General features: G+C 42.7%; 1 protein-coding gene across 1 annotated transcript in view; it reads left to right on the forward strand.

The window, feature by feature from the left end:
- LOC310798472 (uncharacterized protein) overlaps window positions 1–21990 on the forward strand; it is a 31678-nt gene that overhangs the window by 6986 nt on the left and 2702 nt on the right. Inside the window, exons 18-55 of the mRNA XM_083661014.1 lie at window positions 262–336; window positions 700–768; window positions 1057–1188; window positions 2141–2318; window positions 3001–3146; window positions 3433–3768; window positions 4775–4954; window positions 5701–5880; window positions 7527–7676; window positions 7959–8180; window positions 8277–8372; window positions 8469–8552; window positions 9162–9278; window positions 9589–9672; window positions 10089–10310; window positions 10408–10503; window positions 10600–10683; window positions 11291–11407; window positions 11718–11801; window positions 12218–12439; window positions 12536–12631; window positions 12726–12809; window positions 13785–13901; window positions 14212–14295; window positions 15299–15403; window positions 15987–16154; window positions 16360–16467; window positions 16585–16818; window positions 17094–17219; window positions 17955–18035; window positions 18130–18267; window positions 18844–19044; window positions 19143–19352; window positions 19673–19876; window positions 20045–20248; window positions 20800–20976; window positions 21460–21572; window positions 21878–21975. Of these exons, the coding sequence (XP_083517140.1) occupies window positions 262–336; window positions 700–768; window positions 1057–1188; window positions 2141–2318; window positions 3001–3146; window positions 3433–3768; window positions 4775–4954; window positions 5701–5880; window positions 7527–7676; window positions 7959–8180; window positions 8277–8372; window positions 8469–8552; window positions 9162–9278; window positions 9589–9672; window positions 10089–10310; window positions 10408–10503; window positions 10600–10683; window positions 11291–11407; window positions 11718–11801; window positions 12218–12439; window positions 12536–12631; window positions 12726–12809; window positions 13785–13901; window positions 14212–14295; window positions 15299–15403; window positions 15987–16154; window positions 16360–16467; window positions 16585–16818; window positions 17094–17219; window positions 17955–18035; window positions 18130–18267; window positions 18844–19044; window positions 19143–19352; window positions 19673–19876; window positions 20045–20248; window positions 20800–20976; window positions 21460–21572; window positions 21878–21975 (5422 nt within the window). The remainder of the gene's footprint in view (window positions 1–261; window positions 337–699; window positions 769–1056; window positions 1189–2140; window positions 2319–3000; window positions 3147–3432; window positions 3769–4774; window positions 4955–5700; window positions 5881–7526; window positions 7677–7958; window positions 8181–8276; window positions 8373–8468; window positions 8553–9161; window positions 9279–9588; window positions 9673–10088; window positions 10311–10407; window positions 10504–10599; window positions 10684–11290; window positions 11408–11717; window positions 11802–12217; window positions 12440–12535; window positions 12632–12725; window positions 12810–13784; window positions 13902–14211; window positions 14296–15298; window positions 15404–15986; window positions 16155–16359; window positions 16468–16584; window positions 16819–17093; window positions 17220–17954; window positions 18036–18129; window positions 18268–18843; window positions 19045–19142; window positions 19353–19672; window positions 19877–20044; window positions 20249–20799; window positions 20977–21459; window positions 21573–21877; window positions 21976–21990) is intronic.

Raw genomic sequence — 21990 nt, forward strand, 5'->3', positions numbered from 1 at the left:
AGAAGGAGAATGCTGCACTGTCTCGGGAACTGAAAGAAAGGGAAGAGGATGATGAGTTTAAATGTCTCGAAGAGGAGTGCAACACAAACGTAATATATTTTTTATTTGTTTCATGGTACTAGTGGCAACACAACCTAGGACGATATTTATATTGAGATTTATTGTATAATGTTACTGATTGCAATTTTCAAAGTAGTTTCCTAACAATTGTGTTTTTTTTTTCTGTATGGTTTTGTGCTCATTGCATTTGTGATCTCACAGGAGGATTTGGAAAATGAAATTTCCAACCTGAAGGTGGTGGTTGAATCGTCAGAACTCAAACGCAGAGAGCTTGAGGTAAGACGGTCACCGCACGCTATTAGACGGCTGCAAAATCTGTTAAATTATTAACTTTCATAAATAGTTTTGTATGTAAAAGAACAAATGTTTGCCAGATTCAATGTCACACAGATTTTGTGAGGCGTTGAAGACATGTTGTCATATCATTCTGCATACTGCAGTATTTGTTGTGTGGAATAATATTGTAAGTTGTAGAACGATATGGCCTAGTTGACAGTCATATTGCCACGTAATCTTCATCAAGAAATGTAGGTCTTGAAAACAAAATAATTTTGAAACAGAAAATGTGTAGCAACCCTGTGAATATGAGGGAGAATTTTCATTTGAGTTTTGTAAAAGCCCTCCTTATTATTTTTGAAGGCCAAACTGGGAACCATGTCAGAGGAGCTGAAGAAGAAATCTGATTGGGCAGAGGAGCTTCAGAGCATGGTATGTTTGTTTTCTAATGCCCAACTCATTACTGGTAGGATATCTCATCACCACTTCTCTGAAACCAGTTTACAAAGTGCCTTGTATAAAAAAGAGAAGAAACTGATTTTGGATTTTGAAAAGACAAACTATGACAGACAAGCCAGACTAAAAGCGTAGAAAAAAATGATGGAAAAGAAGATCCAGATTTAGCTCGGTAGCGTTCCACAATCGGAAGGAACTCCGGTCATGAAAACCAGGTCTTGCTTCTGAGACTCGTGCCTAAGCTGTCATGTTGACTTGTTCCAGAGCGGAAAGGACTTGGTGCAGCAGGTGACACAGCTTCGCCGCTCCCTGGATGACGCAGAGGGAGTCAGTCGAGACACAAAGAAGGACTGGGCTGTCCTGCGCAGCGAGAACATTGGCCTCAAGGAGAGGGATGTAAGTGGGATACACACACTGCTGCATCAGTTCAACGCAAACTGAATGTAGTTATGACATTAAAAACATACGTGTAAATCTTTTACTTTGGCTGATTATTCTTCCAGCAACTTTGGCAGGTGCTTGGAGGTCCTTTTTTTGTAGTCTAAAAATCTAGTTGGCGAGTAAAATCGTGACTGTAGCCATGCCATACTGTTTGTATGCACATAGTGTTTAATGTGAGAAGAGGTCATATCCAATAGGCACTACATCTATTTTTGAAAATCTGATCATAATTGAAAGATCACCCATCTTCTCCATTTTTCAAAGACTTTTGTTACAAGGCACAATTTTGTTATCATTCTATGCTATATCGATCATTTTGTATCATGGGGGTGTGACGTGACACACCCCAATTGCTACACTGTAAGTTGTCAATATGCCCGTTTGCCTATTCTAGTGTCATCAAGCCAAATTACTTTTGGTTGTGCCTTTTTGAGTTAAAGGAACACTCCGCCCATTTTCAACCAGCTTTGTATCATTAGAACATCAGTAGTATATCAGTAAACTGTTTTGAAGTCTGTCATTTAATTTGACAGTTATTGAGCGTTAAAGTGTGGACCAGTGACATCACTGGTCCACACTAACTCAAATTAATAACTCATTAACTCAAATCAACTCTCAATCACTGTCAAACTAGATGAATGATGAATAGTTTGACAGTGATTGAGAGTTGATTTGAGTTAATGAGTTATTCATTTGAGTTAGTGTGGACCAGTGATGTCACTGGTCCACACTTTAACACTCAATAACTGTCAAATTAAATGACAGACTTCAAAACCGTTTACAGTTTTCTGATATACTACTGATGTTCTAATGATACAAAGCTGGTTGAAAATGGGCAGAGTGTTCCTTTAAGTGATTCTAATTCAAATTGCCTCACCCTCTGGTTGATGTCATGGTCTCTTTCCAGGTCATCCTGACTACCAGCTTTGACCAAATGGAAGCCCAGGTGAACGGTCTGCGCTCTCAACTTGAGGCAGAAAAATTGCGTTTTAGAAAGATGCAGACGGACCTCCAGAAAGAGCTCAATGTTGTGTTCGAAGAGAATACCAAGCTCACCACTCTCCTGGATGGCAAAGTCCCCAAAAGTAGGTCTAAAGTCGGGTGGTGTGGTTACCATAACCATTTTAACGTTTTTCTCTTTCTTTCATCTAATCCAGGGGTGCCCAAACTTTTTTGACCCAAGATCTACTTTTCAAGTAGCCCCGAGTTAAAGTTCCCGAGATCTACGAGTCCGGTTTCAACATCGCAAACGCACACACATCGATGCATCTTAAATCGATGCCTCACTTTTTCCCCCAATACATGATTTATTTTTTCTCACTTTACAATACAATTGCATTGTATTATGATCCATAATTAAAATAAACAACTGCGTGTACTTCCATTATATTTTATTTTATAAAAAAAAAAAAAAAAAAAAAAATCTTCTCCTCAATGCCATGCGATCTACCACACTACCTTCGCGATCGACCGGTCGATCGCGATCAATGTATTGGGCACCCCTGATCTAATCAGTTTCATGTTTTGACACCCTTTAGGCTAAATATATTTATTGTAATTGGCTTTATATGAGAAAGTGTCGACAAAAAACAAGGAATTGTCAGTCATTTAAAAAAAACTGTTCTGCACATCAGTGTCAAGTGTAATTGGGGGTAGCAGGTTGACATGTGGCATAGTCCATCTGAAGAAGGCAAGGTACAAGGACATTTTTATGTGGACTTAAGTCGCTAAATTCTGATGTTCTAAGACGGTGTTGACTGTTGTCAGATCTCATAGACAGCGTGGAGCTGGAGAGAACGGTGGCTAACCTCAGCAAGGAGCTGGCTGCATCTCGCGACGCAGAGGGAGCTCTCCAAGGCCAGCTGGAAGAGCTGTCCTCGCTTCAAGAAAAGATGAACTGCTCCTTGAAGCAGGTAAAAGCTCCAGCCAACACGGCATTACCAGACTTCCAGATCAAAAGTATTTATTTGAGAAATGTTGACCCTGTCAGATTCGGTAGATAATTTAATTCGGTGAAATGGCTAGATGTCATCCATTCGAAGTAGCAGGAAAATTGCAACACTTGACAAGGATCCACTGTTATCCTCCTGTTACCGCTGTTATTGTGTATATCATGATGGTGTAAACTGCTGTGGAGCAAGAACGGAGTAAAATGCATCTTTTACCACATTGATGTTATTTTTTCTTCTGCTTTCCCAGGTGTGTGAGTTGACAGAGGAGCTGTCCGCTGTACAAACCCAGAGGGACGGCCTGCTCTCTGCCCACTCTCACAGCGAGGAGGAAGCTCAGCGGCTTAGAGACGCTCTCCAGACCGCCCAGGCGGAAGTTCAACTGCTCAAAGACTGCCTCCAGATCAACCAGGATGAGATGCTCGGAGTCCAAGGAGAACTGAGCGCTGCAGAGCTTAAGGAGAAGGCCCTAAGCCAGAAGTGTGCCGCTGTCACTGAGCAGCTGCATACGCTCCAGTCAGACCTAGAGCGCTCCAGCACCGAGAAGAGCCAGATCCTAGCTACCATGGAAGACGAAGCATTGAGGGTAAGCTACATCTCCTGTGAATATGGATGCTTTTTGATCATCTTTCAAAATGTCTCTCTGGATTGGTAATCTTATTAATGTTATGTATTCACCAGCCATGTTGAGACCAGTTGATAAGAAAGGTGTAATTTTTTTTAAACTGGCTGTACTGTTGAAGGAATATCGTATCAGTTACTACTGATTATTTTGTTTTCATTTTAGCTTGATGAGAGTGACCGGCAACGAGCATCGCTTGAAGAAAAATTGAATGAGACGCAGCAGCTCTTGAAGGATTTGCAGGAGAAGTTTGATGACAGCGAACGTTCCAGAATCACGGAAGAGGAGATTGGCAATGAACTTCAAGAACAAGTACGACACGGATGCTACTTCTTTCATTATATTTTATTTATATTTTGGTAGCCTGGTAAACCAGCCGGTCATGTGAACTCGCATTTTATTTCGTTCTACCAGACCGTCTGGCCTCAGGCTTTTACCCAGTGTTTGCAGTGGGTGGAAGTTAGGCAGTTGTACTTGCCTTGACAGACAACTCCTTCAGCTAATCAGCGTTGGATCCAGTCAAATCCACACGGGAGAACAGCAAAACACATATTTCATCGAGAAACTCCATTGTTGCATACTGTACTCCTGTACTTGCATAATTGTTATTGAGTCTATTTCTGCATTAACGGCACTTGATGGCTGTTTAAACTCGACAATCGTTGACGTTACTGCTCGTGGCGGACACTAGGCATGACTGAGGCAGCCATTACTGTTTTGCCAGTGGCGTTCCCGATTGGCCGCTTACGATGTCACCTATGAGGCGGGTCGCCGATTGGCTAGAGCGCTTTGCAATTTCTGCAAGCACCCTCCCAGGGCTTGAGGCCAGACGGTCTGGTAGAATGAAATTAAATGTGAGTTCATGTGACCGGCTGCCGGCTGGTTTACCAGGCTAACGGTTTTGAGTAATTCTCAGTCATTTGTCATAGATGGAAATGAGACTCTTCTAAATTGGTTCTCTCCTTTCCAGCTCAACCAGCTGACTGACGAGCTTGAGATAGTGCGAGCCGAGAAAGCCGTTGTCCTGGTTGAGAAGTCGCCCGTTGCTCAGAGTTCTGCAGAAGAGATGGCAGAGCTGCTCTCTAAAGTGACTATTCTCACTGATGAGAGAGAGCAGCTCAAGATGGACCTGCAGAAAAATAAGGAGATGGTGAGTTATCAAGTGACTGTAGAGATCGAAAATCGAAAACTATAGAAAATTTCATATCATTATTATAGTGACCAAAATTATCACGATATTGTTAAAATATGCTGAAGAAAAGTTCAAAAAGTACTGATATCCTCACGGAATGCATTTCACCAAGTTTTATATTGAAAACTTGGACCCAAAAAAGACAGATGCACTCACTGAAATCATTTCATCCGAGCTGCATGTCTGCGTCTGGGAGACTTGTTTCTAACGTTGGTTCACTTGGTTGATGATGGACAGTATTGACTGTTTTTCAAAGTGCTGTAATACGATTTTAATGATGCTGAAAATTTGAAACGTACGGTTATCGTTAGGAATTTGATTACGGTTTATCATTAGCGTTTCATCCCTAAAATGACTATAGCTAATCAAAGTGGCTGTCACTTGAATTTCAAGCATAGCCCATTGACATGGTCGAGATTGGAGATTCTCTCTTTAAATGCTGGTTAAATTATTCTTTTTGCAACTCTGTCATAAATATTTCCAGAATTACAATTGCTCCGTTTTCATAAAATCTTCGAATGATAAGCTGCTTACCATTTTTCTCAAAGGGCCTTTGTTGCATGCCATCTCTTCTCTTGCTCTCATTTATCCTGTGACACCGATTTTAAGATTATCCAATTAAGAAGTAATGCCAAAAAAACGTAATCTCAAAAAGTAACATTTGTCATCAGTGTACACACGTTTAAATGGGTTTTACTTTCCAGCTAAACCAGCTGACTGAGGAGCTTGAGAGTGCGCGAGCGGAGAAAGATGCTGTCCTGTCTGAGAACTCTGCTGGTGTTCAGAGTTCTGCACAGGAGATGCAAGAGCTGTTCTCTAAAGTGACTTCCCTCACTGAGGAGAGAGACCAGCTCAAGACGGACCTGCAGGAGAATGTAGAGATGGTGAGTGACTGCATAGATTATCCAAATGAGAAAATGCTTTTGACAAGTTTTGTTCATTTCCCTCAAATGTTTGGAGCCTTTGCTGTTAACACTTGTTTTGGCCAGTCTCTCAATATGGATAGATTTGAATTTCAACTTCAAGCACAGCCCTTTTAATATACCGTAAATTCCGGACTATAAGACGCACCGGTGTATAAGCCGCGGGACCAAAATTGACTATTTTTTTCTTCTATAAGCCGCACCGGACTATAAGCCGCGGGTGTTTTGATGTTTAATTACCATGTGAAAGGGTTCGTGCACAGAGAGGAATGTCGGGAAAGAGATCGCTGTTTGGGGAAGCTCCCATTTATTAACATTTCAACAAAACAAAACAAAAGTCAGGTCACTAATCCCCAGACAAAATCACACAACAATAGGCTACCGTATATGTGCAGCAAACCTGTAACCAGAGAAGTCAAGTCACTAATCCTCGTCTTCCTCTTCTTCCTGCGTACTGAAACCACCAAAGTCCTCATCTTCAGTGTCGGAAACGAACAGGTTCAGGGTGGCTTCGTCAACCACTCTCCTCTCTCCTTCATTGTCACTCAAAACCAACGAACTCCTCTTCATCAGTGTCGGCATCGAACAGCCTCTGAAGCCTCTGACGGCCCTCAGCGCCAGCTGTGGCGGCGTCATCCTTTTCATCCCGCAGCAGTCCAGCGTTTTGGAATCCGTTGGTGATTGTGGATGTTTTCACACTCCTATAATATTCCGTGATCTTCCTTTGTGTGAATTCGCCGAAGTTTGTGATTTTCTCCTGGTAGTCGGGAGGGAGTTGTTCAGTAGTTCTCCCCCGGACGGACAGTCCCTTTCGTCTCATGAATCGGTAGCACCAAGATGGCCCACCTCTGAAATGTTCAATTTTCATCTCGGTGGCGATTGTTTTGGCCTTCAGTCGGATCTGCACCGTGGAAACGTCTCGGCCGTCTCCTCTCTGGGTCAACACCCAGTCCTCAAGGGAATCTTCAAGTTCCGGCCATCTGCTTTTGTGGCCTCTGAAGGACTTTTTTGTCTTATTACACTGAGACAGTTCCTGCTGCTGCTGCTTCCAACGTCTCACCATTGACTCATCGATGCCCAGGATACGCGCTGCTGCTCTGTTTGTTTCTTTTAGTGCGAGTTCGACTGCTTTCAGCTTGAAAGCTGCGTCGTGTGACTTTCTGCGTACCTTCCCCATGGTAAGTGAGAGAGAGACTGCTTGTCTTGTTGTGATTCCGGGCTGATGAACTTTGCTTACCGTAATTACCATATGTAAGGGTTCACGCACAGAGGGGATTGTTGGCTGTTTGAGGAAGCTCCCATTTACCGTATTACCGTAACATTTCAACAAAACAACATAACACAACACCTTTGTTTATTTCGACAGTGCACACAGTGTCCGCGGTGTGGTGAAAAGAGGGCAAGAGAGGAAATTAAAACAGAAGTGGATTTATAGTTAGAAAGAGTGCTAAAAAAGAGAGATTTTTTTTTTTTTTTTTTTTTTTTTCTGAAAAAATCCATAGATAAGACGCACCGTTATATAAGCCGCAGGGGCCAAAAAACGGGAAAAAAGCCGCGGCTTATAGTCCGGAATTTACGGTACGTGAGTTTTTTTTTTTTTTTTACAGATGATTGATATTCAAGCGGACCTCAGGACTGCCCTGGAGGACAATCGTGAGCAGGAGAAGATCAAAGACCTGAAGATGGCACAGATGTCCACACAGAACAGTCTTGCCAATGAGAAGTGTACACTCCAGCTACAGGAGCTCCAGAATAAGGTAAGACCTTGTGCTGCATCAGGAAACCTGGTTTCTTTGTGCAGAATGCACTCTTTATCTTATCTGGAACCCTGCAATGAAATGGAAAAATATTTCTTTGATAATAAACAAAATTGAACACAAACTTGAAATTGTTTGTGATTTGAAAGATTACATTTGCTTTACTTTAGCATCCCATAGTGTAGGTATCTACATAGGTACTCTCCAAAAATACCATAAGGGATGGATACATATCATTTCTGAGTAAATGAATGCTAATTTGCAATTTCCACAATTTGAAAGATGGGTGTCCTAACTGAGGAGCTGGACACGGTACGATCAGAGAGAGACAGTCTGCTGTCTCGGACAATGACCAACCCTCAGTCTCCTACAGAGGATATGGAGAAGCTGCTCTCTAAAGTGACTTCTCTCACTGAGGAGAGAGACCAGCTCCAGGAGCTACTGGAAGGCCTGAGACAGGAGAAGAACCAGCTCAAAGCAGACCTGGAAGAGAGGATGGAAATGGTCTGTTAATTTGTACTCTAAAATGTGATCAAGAATTTACAAATTCAAAAGCCAGTGTCGGGAGGAAGACAAACGAGTTGTTTTTTTCCTTCACAGATGGTTGCACAATCCCACACTGGGCTGAACCAGCACCAGATGCTAAACTCAGAACTGCAGGCAGATGGCGAACACGCCTCCCAGCTTCAACAGCAAGTAAGGGGGAGTGTCCTATCCACGTTCTCATGCGTTTTGGGACATTTTAAAATGTCTGTAGAATTCTGTAATGTGGCCGTTTACCCCCTTTTTTAGATTGAGCAACTACACGCCGCTCTACAAACCGTCACTGAGCAGAAGAGCCAGTTGGAGAGCGATCTGCAGCGTAACCTGGAGATGGTGAGCAAGTGTTTTTGGTGAATCTGAAGTTTTAGGATTTCAATGATGCTGCCTGCCACTGCCAGTGGTGTGAAAGAACATTTTTGCAATCTTCCTTTTTGTTCTAAGATGTGGAAATGGAAGGATAGAATATACAGACTAGGGATGTTCATCAATTATCGAAAATCGATAATTGATCGTTAAGGAATTGAATCGATCATGTGGAATTTTGATCGATTATTGTTTATTTTTATTTTATTTTTTTGTGGACTAGGTTTGGGTGGAATTCGTTCCTCCTCGCCCCACTCCATTGCACAGCCGACTAACATGAAGTGGAGCTTCATATAGTCTCTAGTTTTCTGGCTGGGCACGGGCCTTTGTGCCAACAAAACTTGTTTTAAACATGGGGAATTCACACCGGCATGCGCCAGGGACACAAACAAACACACCCAGCGGTCTGCGGACCTCAGTGAGGCTCAGGCCTGTTGATTTGAAATGCGTTTTCCGCGATTGTCCCATCCTGGCTCGTCCTCTCCATGGTCAGGCCATGAGCGGTGGGCAGGTGCAGTATATATACAGCACAACTATAAAGAAAGTGCATATTAAAGCAAGTGATCTTCTTATGTTTAGGTTGTGGAGACCCAAAACCTTGTACCTTCTCTTCAAGAGCAGCTCCAAGAGCAGAATCAAATCAACTCTGATCTGGAAAGACTAAGCCAGGAGAAGCAAGCTCAATTTGAACAACAGGTTTGTTGCTACTTGCAGCATCTTTATGAAATGTTTAGAAAAAGATTTAATCAAGCAAAATCTTCATTGTTGTAGCAATGTTGACCAGCTCCACTGGAATATCTTGAGGTTTTGTTAATTAATTAGACTATGATGGAGTGCGAGATAATTTTGCGCACTCATTTCTAGCGCCTTTTCTGGCTCATGCTTCGGCTGTTTCTGCAGGTTGACAATGAACTGGGGAGGAAAACTTAACTTGACTAAAATGGAAAATGCTTTAAGTATTCCTTAAGTGTATGCGTGATCGATTTAATGTTGTACGGTGTTGCAGATCCAGCAGCTTGAGAAGCAACTCAAACAAACTGAAGAGGAGTTGAGCCAGCTGAAGATTGATCTTCCGCAGAATGTGGAGATGGTAAGACATTTTTTTATTTTTTATCGCAACACTCAAATGAGCAAAAGCAGATGTCCACACAGAACAGTCTTGCCAATGAGAAGTGTGTACACTCCAGCTACAGGAGCTCCAGAATAAGGTAAGACCTTGTGCTGCATCAGGAAACCTGGTTTCTTTGTGCAGAATGCACTCTTTATCTTATCTGGAACCCTGCAATGAAATAGAAAAATATTTCTTTGATAATAAACAAAATTGAACACAAACTTGAAATTGTCTGTGATTTGAAAGATTTGTGATTTGAAAGATTAATTTTGCTTTACTTTAGCATCCCATAGTGTAGGTATCTACATGGGTACTCTCCCAAAATACCATAAGGGATGGATACATCATATCTTTGAGTAAATGAATGCTAATTTGCAATTTCCACAATTTGAAAGATGGGTGTCCTAACTGAGGAGCTGGACACGGTACGATCAGAGAGAGACCGTCTGCGGTCTCAGACAACGACCAACCCTCAGTCTTCTACAGAGGATATGGAGAAGCTGCTCTCTAAAGTGACTTCTCTCACTGAGGAGAGAGACCAGCTCCAGGAGATCCTGGAAGGCCTGAGACAGGACAAGAACCAGCTCAAAGCAGACCTGGAAGAGAGGATGGAAATGGTCTGTTAATTTGTACTCTAAAATGTCGTCAAGAATTTACAAATTCAAAAGCCAGTGTCGGGAGGAAGACAAACAAGTTTGTTTTTTTCCTTCACAGATGGTTGCACAATCCCACACTGGGCTGAACCAGCACCAGATGCTAAACTCAGAACTGCAGGCAGATGGCGAACACGCCTCCCAGCTTCAACAGCAAGTAAGGGGGAGTGTCCTATCCACGTTCTCATGCGTTTTGGGACATTTTAAAATGTCTGTAGAATTCTGTAATGTGGCCGTTTACCCCCTTTTTTAGATTGAGCAACTACACGCCGCTCTACAAACCGTCACTGAGCAGAAGAGCCAGTTGGAGAGCGATCTGCAGCGTAACCTGGAGATGGTGAGCGAGTGTTTTTGGTGAATCTGAAGTTTTAGGATTTCAATGATGCTGCCTGCCACTGCCAGTGGTGTGAAAGAACATTTTTGCAATCTTCCTTTTTGTTCTATGATGTGGAAATGGAAGGATAGAATATACAGACTAGGGATGTTCATCAATTATCGGATAATTGATCGTTAAGGAATTGAATCGATCATGTGGAATTTTGATCGATTATTGTTAAAATAATTTTTATTTTATTTTTTGTGGACTAGGTTTGGGTGGAATTCGTTCCTCCTCGCCCCACGGCATTGCACAGCCGACTAACATGAGGTGGAGCTTCATATAGTCTCTAGTTTTCTGGCTGGGCACGGGCCTTTGTGCCAACAAAACTTGTTTTAAACATGGGGAATTCACACCGGCATGCGCCGGGGACACAAACAAACACACCCAGCGGTCTGCGGACCTCAGTGAGGCTCAGGCCTGTTGATTTGAAATGCGTTTTCCGCGATTGTCCCATCCTGGCTCGTCCTCTCCATGGTCAGGCCATGAGCGGTGGGCAGGTGCAGTATATATACAGCACAACTATAAAGAAAGTGCATATTAAAGCAAGTGATCTTCTTATGTTTAGGTTGTGGAGACCCAAAACCTTGTACCTTCTCTTCAAGAGCAGCTCCAAGAGCAGAATCAAATCAACTCTGATCTGGAAAGACTAAGCCAGGAGAAGCAAGCTCAATTTGAACAACAGGTGTGTTGCTACTTGCAGCATCTTTATGAAATGTTTAGAAAAAGATTTAATCAAGCAAAATCTTCATTGTTGTAGCAATGTTGACCAGCTCCACTGGAATATCTTGAGGTTTTGTTAATTAATTAGACTATGATGGAGTGCGAGATAATTTTGCGCACTCATTTCTAGCGCCTTTTCTGGCTCATGCTTCGGCTGTTTCTGCAGGTTGACAATGAACTGGGGAGGAAAACTTAACTTGACTAAAATGGAAAATGCTTTAAGTATTCCTTAAGTGTATGCGTGATCGATTTAATGTTGTACGGTGTTGCAGATCCAGCAGCTTGAGAAGCAACTCAAACAAACTGAAGAGGAGTTGAGCCAGCTGAAGATTGATCTTCCGCAGAATGTGGAGATGGTAAGACATTTTTTTATTTTTTATCGCAACACTCAAATGAGCAAAAGCAGATGTCCACACAGAACAGTCTTGCCAATGAGAAGTGTGTACACTCCAGCTACAGGAGCTCCAGAATAAGGTAAGACCTTGTGCTGCATCAGGAAACCTGGTTTCTTTGTGCAGAATGCACTCTTTATCTTATCTGGAACCCTGCAATGAAATAGAAAAATATTTCTTTGATAATAAACAAAATTGAACACAAACTTGAAATTGTCTGTGATTTGAAAGATTTGTGATTTGAAAGATTAATTTTGCTTTACTTTAGCATCCCATAGTGTAGGTATCTACATGGGTACTCTCCCAAAATACCATAAGGGATGGATACATCATATCTTTGAGTAAATGAATGCTAATTTGCAATTTCCACAATTTGAAAGATGGGTGTCCTAACTGAGGAGCTGGACACGGTACGATCAGAGAGAGACCGCCTGCTGTCTCGGACAACGACCAACCCTCAGTCTTCTACAGAGGATATGGAGAAGCTGCTCTCTAAAGTGACTTCTCTCACTGAGGAGAGAGACCAGCTCCAGGAGATACTGGAAGGCCTGAGACAGGACAAGAACCAGCTCAAAGCAGACCTGGAAGAGAGGATGGAAATGGTCTGTTAATTTGTACTCTAAAATGTCGTCAAGAATTTACAAATTCAAAAGCCGCTGTCGGGAGGAAGACAAACGAGTTGTGTTTTTCCTTCACAGATGGTTGCACAATCCCACACTGGGCTGAACCAGCACCAGATGCTAAACTCAGAACTGCAGGCAGATGGCGAACACGCCTCCCAGCTTCAACAGCAAGTAAGGGAGTGTCCTATCCACGTTGTCATGCGTTTTGGGACATTTTAAAATGTCTGGACAATTCTGTAATGTGGCCATTTACCCCCTTTTTTAGATTGAGCAACTACACGCCGCTCTACAGACCGTCACTGAGCAGAAGAGCCAGTTGGAGAGCGATCTGCAGCGTAACCTGGAGATGGTGAGCGAGTGTTTTTGGTGAATCTGAAGTTTTAGGATTTCAATGATGCTGCCTGCCACTGCCAGTGGTGTGAAAGAACATTTTTGCAATCTTCCTTTTTGTTCTATGATGTGGAAATGGAAGGATAGAATATACAGACTAGGGATGTTCATCAATTATCGAAAATCCATAATTGATCGTTAAGGAATTGAATCTATCATGTGGAATTTTGATCGATTATTGTTATTAAAAGTATTTTTATTTTATTTTTTGTGGACTAGGTTTGGGTGGAATTCGTTCCTCCTCGCCCCACTCCATTGCACAGCCGACTAACGTGAGGTGGAGCTTCATATACCGGTAGTCTAGTTTTCTGGCTGGGCACGGGCCTTTGTGCCAACAAAACTGTTTTAAACCTGGGGAATTCACACCGGCATGCGCCGGGGACACAAACAAACACACCCAGCGGTCTGCGGACCTCAGTGAGGCTCAGGCCTGTTGATTTGACTCTTGTGCTGTCAGCTAAGCTGGAAGACGCCGATTGCCTTACATCATGTAACATGTTTGTTTACCTGGCCACAGCGCTAGTGTCTGATATTCTTACTACACAGCGGCATCGCCATTATAGCTGGCTGAGAACGCGCAACGTTATTACCAGACCAGAGTTAAAAAAAATATATATATATTATTACGCAATCGATAATTAATCGTTAATTTTCCCGATTTTCGATTATGGAAATTGTTCAAAATGAACATCCCTCATACAGACACACAAGATTTAGATTGCATATGCAGCGCAATTGGATGAACAGGCCCCATCTTTATTAATAATGCAGACGCACATCGATGCAGACGCGCTGTGAAATGTGTTTTCCGCGTTTGTCCCATCCTGGCTCGTCCTTTCCATGGTCAGGCCATGAGCGGTGGGCAGGTGCAGTATATATATACAGCACAACTATAAAGAGTGCATATTAAAGCAAGTGATCTTCTCGTGTTTAGGTTGTGGAGACCCAAAACCTTGTACCTTCTCTTCAAGAGCAGCTCCAAGAGCAGAATCGAATCAACTCTGATCTCGAAAGACTAAGCCAGGAGAAGCAAGCTCAATTTGAACAACAGGTTTGTTGTTACTTGCAGCATCTTTATGAAATGTTTAGAAAAAGATTTAAATCAAGCAAAATCTTCATTGTTGTAGCAATGTTGACCAGCTCCACTGGAATATTTTGAGGTTTTGTTAATTAATTAGACGATGATGGAGTGCGAGATCATTTTGCGCACTCATTTCTAGCGCCTTTTCTGGCTCATGCTTCGGCTGTTTCTGCAGGTTGACAATTAAGTGGGGAGGAAAAGTTAACTGACTAAAATGGAAAATGCTTTAAGTATTCCTTAAGTGTATGCGTGATCGATTTAATGTTGTACGGTGTTGCAGATCCAGCAGCTTGAGAAGCAACTCAAACAAACTGAAGAGGAGTTGAGCCAGCTGAAGATTGATCTTGAGCAGAATGTGGAGATGGTAAGGCATTTTTTTTTTTTATCGCAACACTCAAATGAGGAAAAGCATAACATTTTGCTTACAGTTCAAAGATTAGGAATTGTCTGAAGTTATTTGGGACATATCTGTGGTCCAACTCTGCTCAATTAATAGCAGACACCAGCTGATCCAATATTCCAAGTCTAGATTGCACAAGATCTACCCTTCTGTCTCACCACTGTGTGATAGGTGTCAGGTGTTAGAGGGTACATTGTCCCATGCTTTTTGGTTTTGTGCTTCATTATCTGGTTTTTGGGCCAAAATATTCGACTGGTACTCTTAAGGCCTATAGAACAACCCTCCAGCCGGAGGCGGAACTCGCCATCTTCGGCTGCTCGGAATCCTTTCTGCTCTTCCCTACGGCTATACAACAGTCTCTGACGCAGGGAATGACTGTTGCCAAGAGACTCATTCTGAGGGAGTGGAAGTCTCCCCCTCCACCTTCTTGTAAGCTGTGGCTGACGGACATGATCTCGATTATACGTATGGAGAGGCTCCGGTTTTTAAGGACAAATTCTCTTGGGAAGTTCTTGGTTATCTGGGACCCGTTTCTGGCCTATTTGGATGAGGTTAATAGCGATATGTGACTCGCATAACTGACTTCTCATGGACCCACGCACATCCCTTGCAGGTAATGGGGACCTTATGTGGCTGGTAGTGCCAAGCTGTAGTATTGGAATGTGAACTATTGTTTGTTTTTTCTTCCTCTGTCTGAGCCTTTTGTTGTTTCTGTTTTACGTTTTGAAAATAAAAATAAAAAAGTTCAAAGATTATATGTACCGGCGCATAATATGTTCAGTGGTGTTTTAATCTCATCATTTTTAAGTAGAATTCATATTAAATTCTGAAATTGGCAGCCTATCTGCTTATTATAGCAGATTAGTTGGGTTTGTTTTGATCCTGCTATTGTACAGCACTTTGTGACTATGTGCAGCAAAGTTCTGCACCGGTCAGGTTTATTTATCTGGTGGCAACAATTCTTCAGATGATCGAGAACCAAGAGGAGCTCAGGGTCGCTCAGGAGAAGATCAGAGTTCTCAAGGATGAAGTAAACGTCCTCAAGACTCAAAAGGCAGAGCTTCAGAACCAGGTAAGCTACATTTCTTTGATGCACACATGAGTATAAGAGACATTGTGCCCAACACTGGTTACAGTTTTTGTCTCTTAAACCCATGGCACACCAATCAAACAGTCTACAACAATTTGTTGTGCCATGTCTGTTTGTCCTTGTTTGGAGATGTGGTCAGATTTGACATGTTCACTCCTTGTTTGTCCGTAGTCCATGGCACACCGATCAAACATTCTCCAACTGAATGTTGCTGAATGTTTGGTGTGCCATGGGCTTTAAAGTCCTGATCATATTGATTGACCATGTAACTCCACCAGTTTGAAACGGCTCGGTTCTAAATTTACCCAGCCATCACCTTTTTTGGCCCTCATCCTGATAAGTTTATGTTGAGCAAGCCAATTCATTTCTCCATTATTTTATTATGGTTATTGTTTGTTTAACACGCAAATGCTGCAGACCGTCTTAATGGGTTGCATTTTTTTCATTGTCTTCATCAAATCATAGGTTTTACCAGTGCTCCCAAATGTTATTTCCAAGACACAGTTGCATGTAGTTCTCATATGCAATCAAAATGTCTTGTGCTTTGTTTGTTGTTGTTCCACAGATGGAGCAGCTTCATTCCTCTCTGCAGACTGTCTCTGAGCAGAGGAGCCAGCTGGAGAATGATCTGCAGACTGTCTCTGAGCAGAGGAGCCAGCTGGAGAATGATCTGCAGACTGTCTCTGAGCAGAGGAGCCAGCTGGAGGATGATCTGCAGAAAAACATGGAGATGGTGAGGAATTGAACCAGTACTGGTTTTGTATGCGATGGGTGGAAGTGGATATCTGGAATAAAATCTACTATTTAGTTTGGATTTGAGCTGGTTGGGATGCACAGTTCCCATTGATTTCTAATGGTAGTTGATTTGAGATGTTTGGGATACACAGATCCCATTGGAGATGGTATTTAATTGTTTTGGTTTTTCATTTTGTTTTAAGGCTGCAACAACTAAAGGTCTTCTACATTCAAAGCTCGGAGAACAAAAACAAGTGAACGCGGATCTGGCGAAACTGAGTCAGGAGAAGGAATGGCTTTTAGATCAGCAGGTCAGTGTCTTGCTCTTGCACCACAATTATTCACCTACAAATCGAAGATAAAGAAATGCTTGTCTTAATGTCTTCTGAGTTAGATGATCATTTTAATTCCTCCCTTATACGTCACAGATGAGGACTTTATCAGAGGAGCTGGAGAGTATTCAAGCTGAGAGAGACAGACTCCTGTCTGAGAAGGCAGCCAACCTCCACAGTTCCACAGAGGAGTTGGAGAAGCTGCTCTCTGAAGTGGCTTCTCTCACTGAGGAGAGAGACCAGCTCCAGCAGATACTGGAGGGACTGAGACAGGAGAAGAATGAGGTTAAAGCAAAGCTGGAGGAGAAGATCGAAACACTACAAACTGAGGTGTGTGTTTTAGATTGGTTTTTAGTGTAACCTTTTCACAGCTTCGGCATCTGCACACGATGTGGTAATAAAACGGAATGTTGATGATAATCTGGCCATCCATTATTGTGTAGTATTTCTGGTCCTTTGTCCATTATTTTATTGTTATTACTGTTTGTTTAAACATAAGTGTTACCAACGCTCGCCAAATGTTATTTCCAAGTCAAGTTATGTGTAGTTCTCTCATATGCAATAAAAAAGATGTGCGTTTTCATTGTTTTGTTGTTCTTCCACAGATGGAGCAGCTTAATTTCTCTCTGCAGACTGTCTCTGAGCAGAGGAGCCAGCTGGAGAATGATCTGCAGACGGTCTCTGAGCAGAGGAGCCAGCTGGAGAATGATCTGCAGAAAAACATGGAGATGGTGAGGAATTGTACCAGTACTGGTTTTCTATGTGATGGGTGGACTCTATTTAGTTTGAATTTTTTTAGCTCTTAAGATAAGAGGTTTTCAAAGTGGGCGACGGTCCTCCTAAAGGGGGCTCCAAACGGCTTTACGGGAGGCTCAGTGAATGGAAGTTATTTATTTTACATTCATTATTGCATTAGCTATCAAAAGTGATCAAATCACATGGAATAGTCTAAATATGTGTGATTTGGTTAAAGAGATGGTTCAGAGATACAGTAGTTTTGGTGATTTTTATTATTTTTTATTTTTTTGTATAGGCATCTAAGAATTGAGTGAAACTAAACAAGTTAACTAAGGGGAGGCACCTTTTTCCAAGCTTTGTCTGAGGAAAGGCCCATCGTCTCAGATTAATATTTTTTTAACAGGTGCATTTAACACTAGAATTAATTTAATTAGTCCTGAGTGATGTCTCCTTGACAAGTTACTCTACCTCCATTAAAGGGAATCCGCCTTTTTCACAGCAGCCATTTTGTGTCTAAAAGGCAGGAAGTAACACGGGTGCAAGAAAACAATGCGGGCCCCAGCACTAGAGGAACACCTTAATGGATTGGAAGTTGGAAACCTATCATTAATCTTCTGCTTGCACCAGTTACTTCCTGCCTTTTAGACACAAAACATGGCTACTGTGAAAGGTCAATGAGGCATGGGATTGGAGATGGTTATATGAACTTTCCTGTTCATTCCCCACAGGTGCAGCAATTAGAGGAGGATCTTCAAATGCTCAAAGAGATGCAAATCCATGCTAAAGCTGAAAAGGAGGCCTCTCATCAGGTTTGTCAACAAAGTCCAACTGACTGTTTGGCTTTTCTTGGACTTTTTCCCAGTTTGATTTTTCCTTATTTCCTCATTTCTGTCCTCCTACCAGTTGCTCAACGAAGCGAACACGACCATCTCGGTGCTCAAAGAGCAGATCACTAGCTTGGATCACAGCAGCAACGGCATCAAGGAGCCGACAGCAGGGGGATCGTCATCAAGGCTCCACCGCTCAACTCTGCAGCTTCAGGTACCATTACCGCTTAAACATCAGCAGTTGGATGGCGTACACAAAGACAACGGGTAGAGTTCAATAAGAACATGACTAGTCTTGTTACCTGTGATCTTATTGTGAGGAAGTGATGTGTTGTTGTATTGTACTTGTTGTTTGTTATGTATTATTATGAGGGAGTGCTGCTCTAACACAGCACTGCCCTCCTTTTCTATTTTTTCTGTGAGTGCTCTCATGGTATAGGCTTATTGATTAAGCACCTCCCACTCCATTGTAACCAATCAGAAACTACCACCTAGAATGGAGGCTCTCTTAAGGGCTGGGATTTATGCCTGTACTGTTTGACTCTGAAGAAGACGCAGTGCGCGTCGAAACGTCAGTTTTTGTACCTTTATTAAATTTATTTAAGTGACTTCGTGTGCTCCAGCTCACTCATTGGGTTAGTCCTTTTGGAAGTGGCCCATTGACCTGTTTACATTGTTTTGTCCTGTTCTGAGAGCACCGACCTCCCTCTGTGGAGGGGTTGAAGCGCAGGAGATTCCTTCTACAAGAACATGACTAGGTTTAACTCAAGTTAACCCATGTCTTTTGCAGGAGTCCTTCAGTAGATTCCAGCTCTTTGCGGACAGTTGTTTGAAGTACGACACCACGCCACTGCAAAACGTCTCACAAGTGCAACGTTCCCTGATGCACCCCCACCTTCTGACTCTTCCGAAGCCCACCCAGAAAACCCACATCACCGTCGATAAACTTTGGAAGCAGACTGTTGGGAGTCTCGGGACCCTGCATAAAATGGTAAATGTTACTAAACAACCAATTTGACATAGTTTGAGGTATTTTTATTTTCATAATTATAAGCTGTGATCCGTTAATGATGGTCTTTTTCATTCCAGCTACGGCAAAGAGACTATGCCCTGGTCTTCAAGACGGTGTTTGAGGAGATGGTGAAGAAAGAAGTGGCCGTGTTTGAGGAGAGGCGGCTGCAGGATGTGCTGCTGTGCCGGGCGCAGGCTCCCAGCTACTCTGTGAAGGAAGAAGACCTCCAGCCTCTGTGGGAGCACAGACTCTCTGAGCTGCTGGATAAGAGGGACTTCTACCTTCAGGCGAGTGCTGTTGCTAAGCCTCTTGAGATGTATAGTCTTACATTTGAGGCATTTAGAGATTCCGCTTATCCAGAGTGAGTTAGAATGAGTAGATGAGCAAGTATGCCCCCCCCCCCCCCCCCGATGACACATGGCTCTAGATGGACATGACCAATGAGGGGATCAATCTGACCTTATGGATTAGAGAGATAGAGTGATCTCTCTAAGGCACCCTGCTCCCAGTGCATCTTTGGTCTTATTGTGCAATTTCTACTTATCACTTGTACGGTATTTGCAACTTTGTGATGACTGAGGTATGCAATATTGTGTTTGGATTGCAGAAAATGGACAGCTTTTTGGAGAAACTGTCTGAAAATGAACAAAGTTACCCCGGCAACATGCTCAGAGAGAGGAAGAGGTTCAACGAGCAGCTGCAGGCAGTGTGCACCAACCTGCCGCTCAACGTTGACACACTGGACAGCCTCCTGAACCGCGAGCTGAACCGCTGCTCTGCAGTGGCACACAGCACACAAATGACTTTGCAGGTATATTTCATTGCCGTTTTGCTGATCAGAAAATGGGCACTGGAACTAAATATTTCCATCATTTCGGTTGACTCTTCAGGGGAGCATCTACAGTCTGTGTTTTCCGCAACTTTTTTTATCAGTGTTATGGCATCTGTCAATGTCTAATTTGACACCTAACTTCAACAGGGCATAGGGTTACATCACACAGCCATGTACGAAGAGCTGCAGCTGCTTGCAGTTCAGGCTGATGATCAGCTGAGAGAAGAGCGAAGCAAGACCTCCACTCTGCTTCAGGTGCTGGAGAGCGCTCCAGTCAAAACGGAGGTCGACCTTCTGAAGGACAATCAGCAACTGGTCCTGCAACTGGCGCATTCTGCGAGCGAAGTCAAAGTATGTCTGCATGACTCCTGTTGAAGCATAATCCACCCTAGAACACAATCGCACATCTGGTTCTGTTGATTGTGAACGTGAGCAATAGAGACACTGCGGAGCACGTCATTCAGAAACCACGCCCAAAACGGGGGGGAAACAGAACCCCCCCCCCCCCCCTCCAATCCTGGCGTTCTCCTATGTCGCGTGCATGGTTGCGTGTTCCATGATCGTATATACGGAAGATGAACACTCAAACTTCCTTGACAGTTAGATCCACATTTTTCTCAATGGCTTCCTTGTTTTGCTCAGGAGTACAAAAAACTTTAACTGGGGATTTTTTACATTTGTTCACCACACAACAGCTTTTAGCTAGGTTTAATTCAAGGAATATGACGCTGGTGTGGTTGTGAAGGGAGCTTTCCCCCGTGATGGGCGTGGCCTATTTCATGCAGTGTCTCTATGAGGTTATGACTAATCTGCAGTGTCCTTAAGAGATCCTTTTATGTAGCTACCTCTGATCATGTAAATTCTCAGATATTACAGTACGTGTTTTTTTTTCTTTGTTTCAGGCTCTGAATGGTCAACTTGAGCAGCTGGAGGAGGCCCAGGTCAAAGCCAATGACAGGGTCTCCAACCACAAACAGGCCACCCAGATCCTGCAGACGGAGGTGCAAGATACCTATGCAAAACTTGAGGAGAAAGACAACACAATCCAATCCCTCAAGTACAAACTGCGAAAGACTGAGGTAATAAGTTCTGATGCATCAAGGACTTGTAAGCCCGAAGGCCTAAGTAGATTTTGATAATGGATCTAATCTAACCTTGATCCAAAGTAGGGATGGGATGATACTGTATATCGAAATGCAATGTATTGCAATACAAAATGTGACTATGTATCTTGTGTCAGACATGAATTGTGATATTAACTACATATTAACTGTATATATTATGCTGCTGCAGTAATCACAAAGGAGATGGCTTTTCTGTCACAATTTCACAAGCTCTCCTTTGAAAATGTAGTTGTGCTTTGGAATGACATGTTTGTTATTGTTTACCAATGCCATTGTAGGAAAGATGGCCTAGAAATGTGTACAATTCTGCGCTGCAGCTGCTCTACTTTAGCCTGATTTATTTTCTCAATACTAAAAGTTTTTATTTTTATATGTCCACTATTACATGGCCAGTCCCCTTTGTAATATTTACCATCGGTTTTCTTTTTTCTGCTTTAGGAATATGCACAGAAAAACCCATCACCCAGCACGGTTGAGATGGAGAAACTCCGGGTTAAAGTGCAAAAGATGGAGGTGGAGTTGACCTCGGCATCTTCTACACACCAAGCAGAGTAAGGCTCCTTTAGCTTCAGTCCCACATTAGATTCTTTATTCCTTCACTCTTGTCTGATCTACTGACTTCAAGTTACAATTAAGTAGCTGAGGTTCCCTTCTATTGTGTTTTCTAACACATGTTGAGTGGATGGTAAATGATGTGTTACTGCTGGATTAGGATCAAAGTCTGCCCGAACCTTCTCAGCTGCCTTCTTCCCACTTCCTTATTTTTGTTTAAAGGAAAAGAGTGATTTATGATCATCACATGATTGATTGTGATCGCATGATTCATTTTTCTGGCCATTTCTTGTTTCCTCTCTAGAATCCAGAAGATGACCACACTGCTTAATATCAAGGAGGACTCACTGAGGAACCTGAAGGAGACGTTGAGGAAGTCGAATCGGCAAGGGGACGAGTCATGTAAGTGTTTTCAGC

The sequence above is a fragment of the Poromitra crassiceps genome (genome assembly GCF_964638095.1).
Source record: "Poromitra crassiceps genome assembly, chromosome: 25".
NCBI classification, from domain to species: domain Eukaryota; kingdom Metazoa; phylum Chordata; class Actinopteri; order Beryciformes; family Melamphaidae; genus Poromitra; species Poromitra crassiceps.